General features: G+C 38.9%; 1 protein-coding gene across 1 annotated transcript in view; it reads right to left on the bottom strand.

Annotated features, from left to right (window-relative positions):
• Positions 1-14,630, bottom strand: part of LOC121522876 (coiled-coil domain-containing protein 148-like) — a 51,804-nt gene that overhangs the window by 18,802 nt on the left and 18,372 nt on the right. The window contains exon 9 of the mRNA XM_041807549.1: positions 7,523-7,729. Within this exon, the coding sequence (XP_041663483.1) occupies positions 7,523-7,729 (207 nt within the window). The remainder of the gene's footprint in view (positions 1-7,522; positions 7,730-14,630) is intronic.

The raw sequence follows: 14,630 nt of genomic DNA, 5'->3' as shown, positions 1-14,630 counted from the left end.
AATGTCATCTGTGTCCACATGCATGAATCCAACCAGTCGTCTTTGCATGGCCTTCTCAAGAAGAAGCTGGGGTCTGTGTGACAGTCTTGCCCTTTCCAGAACAGAAGGGTAAAAGCTGACTCTGAAATCAATTACCCCGGATTTCTCCCACTACACCCTCCACTGAAAACAGCCTCAGTCCTCCTCTTTAATGAGGTCAGACCCAGATCAGCACTAGCAAAAATCATCCAATAAATGTCCGCATCTGATTAAGGGAAGCACAGAGAAAATGAGGTGTGCAGAGTGCTTATTTGCAAAAAATCACTTACAAAATTTAACAGCTTAGTCACATGCTATCTTGCTACAGTAACAGCAGTGATAGATGACTGCAGATTTAAATGGAGTAGCCTGGACCTTGCTACGCTAAAGCAACAAGATCTCCAATGGATGACATTTAAAGTCTGACTGTACTTGACTTTGCAAAATCGTTATTTCTCAAGTCCAAACATATTAAACACCAAATAATTGATCACTTTCAGCTAGCTCTTTTATTTAGACCTTGATAGTAGCAAAATATCTAATTTGAGATTCTACTACTACAAATTTCTGCCTGTTTAACCATTATTTTCAGCTAATAAATGCATCTGCTTACTTTTAGCTTAGAATTCCAACTGCTCGGGACTGTCCAGTCAATCAGCGTGCCCATGTTCTGCATACTTCTGTGCTAAATACTAAATATTTTGATTGCATAGGTGCATTTTAAGTATACACAGATGCATTCCCACAGTGAAGCGTAATGGTGGCAGCATCATGCTGTGGGGATGCTTCTTGACAGCTGGCACTGGAAGGCTTGTAAAGGCAGAGGGCAAAATGAATGCAGCAAAATTTAGGAGACTCTTAAAGACAGTCTTATTCAGTCTGCAAGAGAACTACAGCTTGGGAGAAGATCCATTATCCAGCAGGACAATGACCCGAAGATGCAGCCATCTCAAGGTCACATATTATGCAAAATACACTTTTTCAGGCTTTTGTAGCAAAAATATGTGCCTCTTGCCTGTTCACAATCCCCACAACAATCAGAAAATCCATTCCCTCCCGCTGTCTGTTTCTCCAGCTTTCAGGAAATGTGTGCTGAAACAAGCCATTCTCAGAATTTCCCCTCATGATGTCATGTGGGGAGTTAGCCCCGCCCCAGGTTCGGTTGGCCCTCCCAGCTTGGAAGAAAGTTCCGCCATCTTCTCCTGATCCTCCTCTCAGCTGGCAGCTGGAGCCACATCCATTTCCTGAGATGGGCGGAGTCAAACAGCTCAGTAACATTTAAAGCTACAGGCACAGAAACAGCTCGTTCTGAGAAGGGCTGAAACAGAGACATGCAAAAATCCAATACTGTAGTGTTTTTTCAGCAACAAACTTCACAGGCATGTTTTAGGGACCTCTTAGACCAATATAAACTATATAGCCTAATATAATATAAAAGGGGTAAAATATGTGACCTTAAAGACAAGGTGAATGTTCTGGAGTGGTCGAGCCAAAGCACAGACCTCAATCCAAAAGAGAATTTGTGGCTGGACTGGGAAAGGTCTGTTCATGCCTAATCCCTGTGCAACCTGACAGAGCTTGATCAGTTCTGATCAGAATCTGTTTTCAATTTGACATTTCAGGATTTTTTGTCAAAAGTCAAATTATATTGGCCATGACTGATTTATAAAATTAATTACAGAGTGAAGCATCCAGTGAGGGCAATACTTTTTATGTGTGCCATCATGATGTTTTACTTGGTGTTTTTAAATAACTGTTCAAAATTTCCTGTACAGCACTTTGGTTCAAACTCTGTTTGTTTTGAAAGTGCTCTATAAATAAAGTTGACCTTGACTTGTGATGTCATTTTTTAACTAACTTTTTAAGCTTTTAAGCCATTACTTAAGCAGTCTATATCAACTTTAAATACATCTCTCTTTGCTATCTTAAAAAAACCCTAATTTGACGGTTCTATTAGCGAACTATTTCCCCTGTTTATCCATTGCTCTAGTAGCATTTTAACACCTTAACTATTATTTCTAGCTTACAGCTAAACTGTTAACCTTTAGCTAGAGTTTCAGCTGTTTACTGAAGGCTATCTTTCTCATCTGTTCACTTTTAGTTAATAATTTCACCTGCAAGGCCGCTGTCCAGTCATTGGCTCCACTATTTATTTGGCTAAGAATTTGAACTGTACATTTTATCTTGAGAGTTGAACGATTTAGCCATTACAGTTGGTTAACTTTCCAAATAATATGCCATCATTTTAAGCTATCTAAAGTGTTTCTCTTGCTTTCATTGCCCTTTTGATGTCCTTTTTTAGCTAACTTTTTGAGCTTTTTAGCCATTACTTAAGCAGTCTATATCAGCTATAAGTACATTCTCTTTGCTAACTTAAAAAAAACCCTCATTTGACTCTTCTGTTAGCTAACTGTTTCCACTGTTTATCCATTGCTCCAGTAGCATTTTCTCATCTGTTCACTTTTAGCAAACACATATGCAACAGCTAGTAATGAAGTCTAACAACTGTGTCAGGTTTACATCAAACTCAAACCAGTTTCTATTGCTATTTGGCTGGATATTTTCCTCCATAACAGAGGTGTGATTATATTTGTACATTGTTAATGTTAAATCAGCTGGGTTGTGGTAATTAGTTGTGTCTTTAGACTCACCCCATGCAGCTGCAGAAAGACCCCCTGAGGTAAGAGTATCTAAGGAGCACGATGCAGTAAGCAAAGTAACAAGAGAGGAGGAAATACTTGACCTCGGTGCTGACCATGAGTCTTACATAGTACATCAAATTTTCATATATTCATGGCTGGCTAGCCAGCAACACTGCACCAAGGATAAACAAAATCAAAATTTCAAGGCACAAATTTTTGAAAAAATCCAGATTAAAAAAATGGTGTCCATCTCAAGAGGGCTGGATGACACGCAGCAGAGTCAGGAGAGTGTCTTTGGTCAGAGAAAGCAGCTGCAGAGAAAAGCAAACAGGCAGATGCTCAGGAGGAGAATCCATCTTGCCTCGCTGCTGTGTCCCTGGGCAGGAATGATAAAGGCAGTGGATGCCAGGAGACGTCCATCTGAGCCTCCACACAAACTCCAATGTGTGCACATTCACTGAATAAACAAAACACATGAATGTGATTTTATTTTGATTATTGCTGCAGAGAGCCATGAAACGAAACTCACAGGAATATGGTTGCTCTACTTAAAGGCGTGTAGTTTATGTTCAACTGTAGGCTCTATGATATTGAAAATCAACGGCCCCTGCTGTTTTTGAAAATAAAATAAAAAGGAGATTGCAGAAACATACTGCTGCCTTGAATTGCACATTCCATCATTTTAAAAAAAACCACAGTGGTTTCCATTTCCTTATACAGCTGTATTTGCCACAGTTATTGCAGCTGAACCAAAGAGGCTTCACTCTGGCAGTGGAGTGAATGTTGCCCTTGAGTTGGCTTTTTTACTTACAGCAGAAGTAAAGAAAGTGCCCAGAGAAATAAAGTCCAAGTTAATGCAGCAATCAGATCTATAACACAGGCAAGTTAGAGAGAATAAGTACAACATTTGTCCAAAATTATGTATCATGTTGGTCGAAGTGAAAAAAAAAAAAAACTTGCTGATTGGTAGACTGCGTAGGAGCACTGACTCTCTAGGACTAGAGGCCTGTGTAACAGGGAACTTGAATTTAGCATTATCTTTCAAAGAATGTTCATGGGCAAGAGGTTTTCACTTGGTCAGGCCATTTGTGCATTCAAGCGAATAAAATCTCCACCACTTCTTTTTCCCATAGAACTTTTGAGTGGATGCACTTCAGTTTCAAGTAAAACCTCCTTTTTTAACACATCGCTCTGTCCATTAGTAATAGTTCTGCCACTTGACATTGTATTTCAAGACCACAGCGTTTTCTTCCTTTAAAGAAAAGACAATGAGTGGTCAAATGAAAACCTGTGAGAAAAATCTGCCTCCTTAGAAATTGCCTTGCAGCCCCACCTTACTATAAGGTTTAGAGAGAGAAAGATTTGGCTGTCGAGCATCATGTTCTCTGCAGTAAATCACAGTGCCTTATGTCCTACCTTAAGTGTTTCCAACTCGCAGTAATCTGCAGCTTGTGAAAAAAAGAACCAGCTTTTAAAGAAAGCTGCAATTTGTAAATCCCTGCTAGAAAATTAAACTATTACAAGATGAAGGAACAGGGCCATCCTAACTGGGCTGCAGGATTTGGTATTTTGGACACTTCTCAGATAGAGAGCCCCATCCAGCAGAGGGAGCTGTCCACTTTGAGCTAGTTTAAGTGCCACCATCTGAAATCTGAAACACCTAGCAGAATTACTCATAAATGTATCAATGATGATGCACGGACAGTGAGAATTATTATGTGATGCAACAGGATGCCATGCAATACTGCCTGTTATGAGATGGTACGGTACTGTGTGGTACAGTACAGTATGATACAACATGACCAAACACGACCCAACACAACACCAGAGCATACCAGGAGGAGAAACTTCATAAAACAACATCATATGCCACTGTACATAACTGATGAAACAATGCATAAAGGTATCATAGGAGTAATTTATGGATACCATATGATGCTCCTCATTACAATACATAATGATATAGAACAATACTATACCGTACCATACCATTCCAAAAAACATTCCTTACCATACCATTCCATACCATACCATACCAGAAAATGCCAAAGCATCATATACCATATCATACTATACCAAAACATATTATACAGTACATACTATACCATAACATTCCTTACAATATCATACCATACCATATCATGCCATGCCATGCCATACCATGCTAAACCATACCATAACATTCCTTACCATACCATACCTTACCATACCATGAAATTCCTTACCATACCATGCTATACCATACCATACAATACCAAAACATTCCTTACCATAATATTCCTATACCATACCTTACCGTACCATACCATAACATTCCTACCATACCATACCATAACAAAATATTCCTTACTATATGATGCTATACCATACCATTACCATACCATACCATACCATAACATAACATAACATTCCTTACCATACCATACCATATCATACCATAACATAACATAACATAACATAACATTCCTTACCATACCATACCATACCATTCCTTACCATACCATACCATACCATAACAAAACATACCATAACAAAATATTCCTTACTATATGATGCTATACCATACCATACCATAACATAACATAACATTCCTTACCATACCATACCATTCCTTACCATACCATACCATACCATAACAAAACATACCATAACAAAATATTCCTTACTATATGATGCTATACCATACCATACCATACCATACCATAACATAACATAACATAACATTCCTTACCATACCATACCATACCATACCATAACATAACATTCCTTACCATACCATACCATAACATACCATACCATAACATTCCTTACCATACCATACCATAACAAAATATTCCTTTCTATATGATGCTATACCATACCATACCATACCAAACCATACCATACCATAACATAACATTCCTTACCATACCATATCATACCATACCATACCATACTATACTATACCAAATAATCTTTACCATACATATCAAAACATTCCTTACCATACCACACCATACATGCCAAAACATTCCTAACCATACCATACTATACCATACCATAACATTCCTAACCATACTTTACCATACTATACCATACCATAACATTCCTTACCATACTATTCCATACTAAACCACACCATACCATACCATACCACACTATAACATTCCTTACCATACCATCCATATGATACCATACCAAAACATTCCTTACCATACCCTGCTATACCATACCATACCAAAACCTTCCTTACCCTACCGTACCATATCATTCCTTACCATACTATATCATACCATACCATACCATACCACACCATAACATTCCTTACCATACCATCCATACGATACATACCAAAACATTCCTTACCATACCATGCTACACCATACCATAACATACCATGCCATACCACACCATAACATTCCTTACCATACTATACCATGCCAAATAATGCCATACCTTACCATACCATACCAAAAACACTCCTTATCATACCAGACCAGACCAGATAATGCCATACCATAATATACATATCATACAATCCAAACTATACCATATCATGCCATACCATACCATAACATACATTCCTTACCCTACCCTACCATACCATAAAAGCAATTTTATGACATAACAATATATGATGCAATACCGTATGATCAGCAATTGTGAGCTTGGATATGCTTTCAGTGTGATACAAAAAAAAATACAATATAAGCTATTTCATGATATGACCCTCGATGATATGATGTGATATGATAGGAGAATTTTCTTAAAAAGGATATGATGATGCTTTTAATTTCAATAAGATACAGAACCATACAGATAGAAATGATACACCACAATATGATAAGAAAAATGTCATGACATGACAATTTATGATGTGATGATATACAACAGTAACCATTCTTGATAAGATAATCTTCAATATGATACAAGCAATTTTTATGATACAATAAGATACCATTCAATATGATATTAAGCAAAGCCACGACAGTACAATATAATCAGTTACTTAATCAGTCTCATATCTGCAGAAACATGGTTTATCAAATTTGAAAAAGTGTACCAAAAAAATAAAAGAATCAACCAGATAGAACAGCTGATGACGAACATAGATATTATCATATTTTACATATCTGCCTGACTATAAATCAAAAATACTGTGGTCCATGTGTCCTTGCAGTGTTGCTTCATGCTAAGTGATATGAACTGTCATGTAACAAACCCACACCAATGCTATCTTCATACATCAGTGTCTTAATCTCTAATAAGCCCCAGGACATAAGCCCTGTTGTGTTTCTTTAAAATAAACTGGCAAATTCAATTAGTACAGCATGGATGTGTTCACAAAAACAACTTGTTTGTCGTGTGAGTGTGAGCTAGCACCCCTTCAAGACAGCACCATCATGTTTGCAAGACCATCCTTATTAGCTTGTTTGCATTCACGACTCATCCCAAGTGGCAGCTAAAGCGAGATATGCTGTCAGGCAGTCTGGCGGAAAAGGCAGCCTCGTCAGCAGATGTACTGTACACAAGAAGGCAGCCAGACACTGCTGCTGCCGTCGCCTGTCTGCTCCTTTAAATATGATTGTTAGAAAGGAATGTCCTGCTGAATATATCACTGAAGCTGCCCAATTTTTTTTCCAGTATACCAAAATGTGAGGGTAACTTTCACAAATCACAATGGTGGAGAAGAAGACCACAGAAGGCTTGCACTTGGATAGCTGCAGAGCAATAAACAAGTGTTATATTAAAGTTATAGATCCACTTCCAGCAGGGAGTAAAAAACGTAATAGAGGCAGAGAAGTGTAGCAAAATTGCCAACATAAAAAGTGCCATCTCATAAAGTCGGAAATGTTCCTGGAAGGTGAGCACCAGCCACTTACCTTCCTTCTAAGTTGTGAGCAGATGTCCTGCTGGTGTTGCCGGTCTTGCTGGTGCTCCTGCTCCTCCTGGTGGGCACGTGTAGCCTCCTGCAGGGTAACCAGGGCTCTGGCCAGCAGCTCTTCATGGTCCCTCTGCCACTGCTGGGTCAACACCTTCAGCTGTGCCTGGGTGAAGCACCACCAGTCCCACACACGCTCATGCGCCATCTGGAATACGAAGAAGACACTGTTTGCAAATAGGGTTGTATATCTGTCTTAATTCACTGATCTATTATCTTACAAACATGGAAGAAGCATAAATAAATATGCAAAAATAGCTTTTAAGCTTGAATTACTGCTGTATTTTCAACAGTGGTGCGCAAAATTGATGACAATCCAAACAGACACAAACATGATATACTGTCTATAATAATGGCAGCAGGCCCATGGGGAAATCTCAGTGTCAGATTTAGCTCTGCTGGTGTATAAAATGGTCCGTCTCTCCTGGCTGTGAAATGTCCTGAAGGAAAACAGTTCCTTTCTGTGTGAGGGCTGCCTGTAGCTATTCATCATTGTGTCAGCGCTCACAGAGGCTGCATCACTTGGCTGCTTCCCTGGAACAGAGGGAATGATATTCATCTATGGGCTAATGGCGGCTAACTGACGGTGGGAAGGCATTAGGCGGCTGACTGGTTTTATTGAAAATGAGTGAGCTGACAGACCTGCCAACGGAACAGAAGAGCCAGAGCCGTTCAAGCAAATCCTGTTTATTAATGCACAACTTCAGAAGTTGAAGAAGATCCACCCTTTGTTCTTCACTTTCTCCTGTCCTTTCCTTCACTGCCATCGCCTTTCTCCGGCTGCTGCATTGAAAATGTAATGCGCGTTTTGACGAAGTCATCCAAACACTTTAGCCAGCACATGACATATAACGAGGACGCATCCACATCACTGTGGCACCACACTTAGCTTCGCAGTCTCATCCACATTCTCTCTGCAGCACACTGTCTGCACCAGGATGGAGCCAAACAAAGCAGTGAATAAAAACGTCCAGTCAGATATATTCAGAGGAGGTATGAGGTATGAATTATTCCTGCTTTGCCGTGGCACATTATGAGGGTATAACTATTAAATACAGCAGGTAGTCTAATGGCCTCCTACTCCTTATGAGAGAAAATCATGAAGTAAGTCATAATGGGCGATAAAAAGCCATATGCAGCAGAGGTTGCTGGAAAGATTTCAGTGGCATCATCTGATGAAACTGGCAAACAGGACTCATAAATGTGTCCATACACACGTCTGCACTGATGCATAAACAGTAGGAGCATTTTAAAGATATAATACAATTCAATATTTTATGATATATTACAAACAGAGCAATTCCATGATCTGTTAAACTACAACATACAAAATGGTGTGATACACTGTAATGCAATGCATTGTGATGCTATGTGATAAGAAACAAGCAGAGCAATTCCATGATAAAATACAGGTCACCATGATGGAATAATATGATACACTGTGATGCAATAAGATGCAATATGATATGATAAGCAATTCCATAATACCATATATAAAATATATGATACATTACAATGCTAAGCAGTATGAATGATGTGATATGAAATAATACACTACAATACAATATGAATCAAAAAATTCCATGATACGTAGCATTACTACTGTGGTGATTTCACTGCACTGATCTTATTTTGGTGGGTTCTGGTTCTGATGTTTGGTGTTTGTGGCTAACTTCACTCTGCTTCCTCTGAGGCGGCTCCCTTCCCCCCTTGGCACTGAGGCTGATTGATCACACCTGAGTCCACTCTACAATCAAGCTCCCGTTAAGAAGGCTGCACTAACTCACCTCAGCGCCAGAGTATTGCCATCTTCTCACAAGTGGTACCTCGGCTCCTTCTCTGGTTTTCTTCACGTGCATTTATTGAAGAATTTCTAGTGATCGTTGTTTATGCTTGAATCTGACCCAGCTTGTCCTCCTTCTCTTCCAGTGCCTCACTCCTCGTCTCACGACAGCCCAAACCCAGCACACTCTCTCCCTGGAGCCCTTCACTACCTCAGACCTATGGATCCCACTCCCCCTCCCCCCTTCTTCACTGAACTTGTCATAACCAATAAATCTGTTAAACTTTGCTTTTCTGGTCTGCATTCTGGGTTCAACTCACCACATCCACCACAACTACAGTGTTAATTTTGTCAGCTTTTTTTTAGAATTTTAGTTTTAGTCTTTAAATGAAATGCATTTTAGTTTAAGTCACAATTTAATCATTTCTACCCTTTTAAGTTTTAGTCTAGTTTTAGTCTAGTTTTAGTCGATGAAAACTCAAAACATTTTAGTCTAGTTTTAGTCTATGAAAATTCCTCACATTTCAGTCTTCACTTTTAGGCCAAGCATTTATTTTGTTGCCTAAACCTGGTACCAAGTCATGATAGTATGTTCTGCACACTGCCAAACCTGGGGTCCCTGCTATCTACAGCTGAGAGACAGAATAGCTACAGCTGAATTGTTTCTTGACAGATTTACCCACAGTGGAGAAATATCACAGATTTTGAATGCCTGATGAAAACTACATTATATTTTAGTCTAGTCATCTTGATGAAAACTAAACTTGTCAGTTTTTGTCAGTTTTAGTCATCACAGATCTATTCTTGTCAGTCTCAGTCTAATTTTTGTCATGGAAAAAAAAGGCTGTTGATGAACATTTTTGAGAGCGACCCATTCTTTCACAAATGCATTAGAAACAGTCTGCATGCCCAGGTGCTTGATTTTATACACCTGTGGCCATGGAAGTGCTTGTAACACCTGATATTAATTATTTGGATGGGTGAGTGAACACTTTTGGCAATACAGTGTACAATACCATTAAAAACACTCTGATGCAATACGATAAGATGCATCGTGATGCAGTGGGATGAAATGGGATGCAAAGCAATTCAATCAGGTGCGATATGATTCAATATGATACAACACAAACTGGGCAGCTCAGTAAGACACAGGACTAAGTATACAATACAATATGATACACTTGTGGGGTGATGTGCTGGCACACAATAGGATAAAATATGATAGAAAACAATATTGTCTGAACCAAGGAATACCATGTTACAATACACTGCAGTATGATATGTATGATATGATATGAGCAATTATGATATGACACAGTTTTATGATATGACACAACTTGATATGATCCCATATGATTGGAGCAATTTTAAGATACTATAGGTTATGGTACATGTAGATACAATTCAATTATATCCGATATGATGCATTTCTGAAGTTTTGATTTGATTCAAACAATGCACGCTAAAAAATTGAAGCATATTTTTGGAAAACTGATGAATTACCTGCAATTTGCATAAAACCTCACATAATCAGAACCCGGTGTTCTTTTGTTTCATTTGCTGGCTATGATAGACAACTTTGGATTTGCATCTAATCAGATCAGAAGAATCAATAGAGAAAATGCAAACTCACTTTCATAAAAAAACACATTTTTTTGTGATGCATCAAACAAACTCCAACAAAAGTATCCTATTCTCTAAACATCAGCTTACGCAACCAATTTAATAGAGCATTTATTGCTAATTTATCACCAAGGCTTTTAAGCTTTTTCATCGCACAAACCCTCAGGCTGTCTCAATGTGTCACAACTTCTGTCTAACTATGAAACAAAACTAAAGTGTCTTGTATCAGAATTTAAAGGAGAGTGACAAAATCCTGCAGCATCCTGATGTGACTTCCTGCAGAGGTGAACAAGTTCTTAAGACTCAAACTTAACAACCTTCAACTCACTATGATGAGAAAACAACTTTAAAAGCCCTGATGTGATTCCTGAGAAACGGTTCTGTAATTAGATGTCATTTCTAGAAACTCAAATCATCATCCACGTGTGCGAGAGCAGAGGGAGTTATTTTTAATACACTAAATACAAGGCAAATATCTGCTGCACATGCAGGCTCCTCTTTTTCACTTAATGGAGCCAAACATGCACAATCAGATTCTCTGACTTGGAGGCTGTTATTTAAGCTTTTTGGATTCTAATCAATGTTGGTCTTGTTCACCCAAGATTTAAGATACAGAAAAAACAAACATGGAAGAAATACAATAGAAAACTGATTAAAAATAGCAAACAATCAGTGCACTGCAGAGCACACTATTTATCCACTACATCCATGATAGCCTAATTATGACGATGGATTTAGCACTACATAATCGCACTAGAACTCAGCTTCAGAGGAGGTGAAAAGTGTTGAGAGGGACTGTTGAGAAACACATCTCTCCCTGTCACCCCCCCCCAAAAGGCCTGGATGATCACAGCTCTAAATGCAGCACCCATCTGGAACTGATATGAGGACAGGTCTCCGGGTGCTGGGCGAGGGGAGGAGAGTGGGAGAGTGGGGGCTGGCGGTTGTCATGGCGATGCAAGAGCGGTGGCGTGAGCGAGGTTGTCCACAGTGGGTGACATGGCACATCCTGCAGCGTGCTGAGCGAATCATTGTCCGTGCTTATCTGTGTGTCTGTCTGTGCCGTTCAGGCTGCTGAGGCTCATTGATCAGGGAGCTGGGGATGCACACTCCAGGAGGGGGGGGTTACATTTTTAGATGTGTGTATGTGTTCATCAGGACATGGGGTATTTCTGTGTTTATGTCACCACTTTAGTGAGGAAAAAAACATAAACCCCCCTGGAAAAGATCGCCTTTCCAAAGCAAAACAGAGAATAACAAATATTTTACTGTCAAGTAGTCTTCCTAAGACTTTTTTAAAAGTGCGTAACAGGGGTACATGATCTTAGCAGCACGACATTGGTATAATAGCTTCAATTATCAGCAGTGGTGTAGTGCAGGGTAGATTCATGTATAGAGAGCATATCCACTTCCAAAACCCCCTCTCCCAGGATGGCAAACACTAGTGTGCAGCTCAAAAACTGCTGAGGAATAAGAATAGTTAACTCAGAATCCATTATTAGGTGGTTATCTCAGCCTATAGCCTGTGAACCAGGAGTTATCATTAAATCTGCTCTGAGGATGCTTACTCTCTGAAGTTAAGAGATGATGTGCAAATACTAAAGCTCTGTTTTAATGTGAATTAAATATGCAAGGTGGTCTTCAGTGTCTGAGTTTATGGCATAGGCCAGTGGTTCTCAACCTTGGGGTCGGGACTCCCTTGGGGGTTGCGAGACACTGAGAGGGGGTCCCCAGATTCCCTAATAAAAAACTAAGAATATTTTTTGAATTTCACTGTTGCCACTTTACACCAGTTATAAATCATTTTCATCCATCAATTTTAATAAATTTTTGTCATTTAACACCTATTTTGGTCAATTTAAAACCCTTTACAACACTCTATTGACACATTATTGCCGCTATTAACCCAATTTTTTACCATTTTTTTTACACAAAATGTCTCCCATTTTACCCACATTTTAATATCTGATATGCCAATTTTTGCTAGTTTAACCAATCTGCCAATATCTGCCTATTTTCTCTTTCTCAGTAAAAACTTTTTACCAGTTTGTATCGATTTTTTAATTCCATTTTTTTCACCACCTTTCCACACATTCTTGCCAATTTAAAGCCATTTCAGCCACTTTTGAGCCCCCCCAACACTATTTATTCCCATTTTTTCCACTTTAACCAATTTTTGCCACTGATTTTTTTTGTTGCCTTTTTTATGTAATTGTTGCCACTTCTAATTCATTTCTGCTACTTTTAAAATCAAATTTCACCACTTTTTCTTCGCCATTATTAACCCATTTTAGCCATTTTAATTCTTTTTTTTTCAACAAAAGGGTTACATTTTTAAGAAGGCTATTTACAACAAAATGATTAAAAAAGATATTTGTTTCTTTGATAAGGGTGGTTATTTTATTAAGTTCATTATAAAATATAGCTATTACACCTTAATTTTATAATCGACTATGGTTTTGCTGACCTCCATGGGCCCCCAATTTGGCTGGGTGCCACAAAGCTCTCCCATTTATCCCACTTATGGGTGACCTTGTCTGCAGATGACTATCTAGAATGTGCATGTCTGTGTTGAACCACCTTCAGGTACAGTGGGGATCCCCCGGTTTGGTACCTTTATTTTTGGGGGTCATGGGCTGAAAAGGTTGAGATCCCCAGGCATAGGGTAGTCATCGTTTGCTGGATGGGTAACTTACAAAAGTGGAGGATCAGTTATGAAAACAGCAACTTCTCCAGGAAACACTACACCACTGATTATCAGTATGGCAGATATGAAAATTACAGCCGATACTTAGAACCAAAACTTTGGATGAACATATTGGCAGAGTCTTCAAATTAGCTGAGGCAGGTCTATTTGATTTTCCTCCGTTATCTTCATTTCTCAAGCTCTAAAAGTGGGCTGAAGTTTAGGTCTGAACCAGAGCTTACACAAGAGTTTGTGTTTTTTGTGTTATTTCAAGCATTTTCTCAGGAAATCAACCTGCAAACTGATTTTAATTTGAAAATTTGAAAGTTCTGAACTCATGTAACCTCTCATATTCAGCAACATGGAAAGAGCTTGAGCGTAGTGTGACTGTCAGTATTCCCTTACAGGCTATGATAGAGGACAGTCAGTGCTGTGAAAAAGTATTTGCCCCCGTTCTGATTCCTGTTTCTTTTGTATATTTATCACACTTTCTTTTCGGATCATCAAATCAATTTTAATATCTCACAAGGACAACACAAGTAAATGCCAAATGCAGTTTCTAAATGAAGATTTTATTTATCAAGGGGAAAAAATCCAAACCTTTCTGGCCCTGTGTGAAAAAGAAATTTTCCCCTCTTGTTTAATCATGAGTTAACTGTGATTAACCACAGTTCTTGGAAAGCTGAGTTCAGTTTCACTGGCCACACCCAGGCCTGATTACTGCCAGGTTTGTTGACTCAAGAAATCCCTTAAATAGAAGCTGCCAGACAAAGTGAAGTAGGCTACAAGATCTTGGGAAGAAACGCATCATGCCACGATCCAAAGAAATTCAAGAACAAATGAGAAACAAAGGGATTAAAATGTATCAGTCTGGAAAAGGTTACAAAGACATATCCAAGGCTTTGGGACTCCAGCAAACCACAGTCAGAGCCATTATCCATAAATGCAGAAAACTGG

The sequence above is a fragment of the Cheilinus undulatus genome, linkage group 15, assembly GCF_018320785.1.
Source record: "Cheilinus undulatus linkage group 15, ASM1832078v1, whole genome shotgun sequence".
Classification (NCBI taxonomy): Eukaryota; Metazoa; Chordata; class Actinopteri; order Labriformes; family Labridae; genus Cheilinus; species Cheilinus undulatus.
The sequence above is the reverse complement of the archived record's forward strand: the minus strand, read 5'-3'. Positions and strand labels throughout refer to the sequence as shown.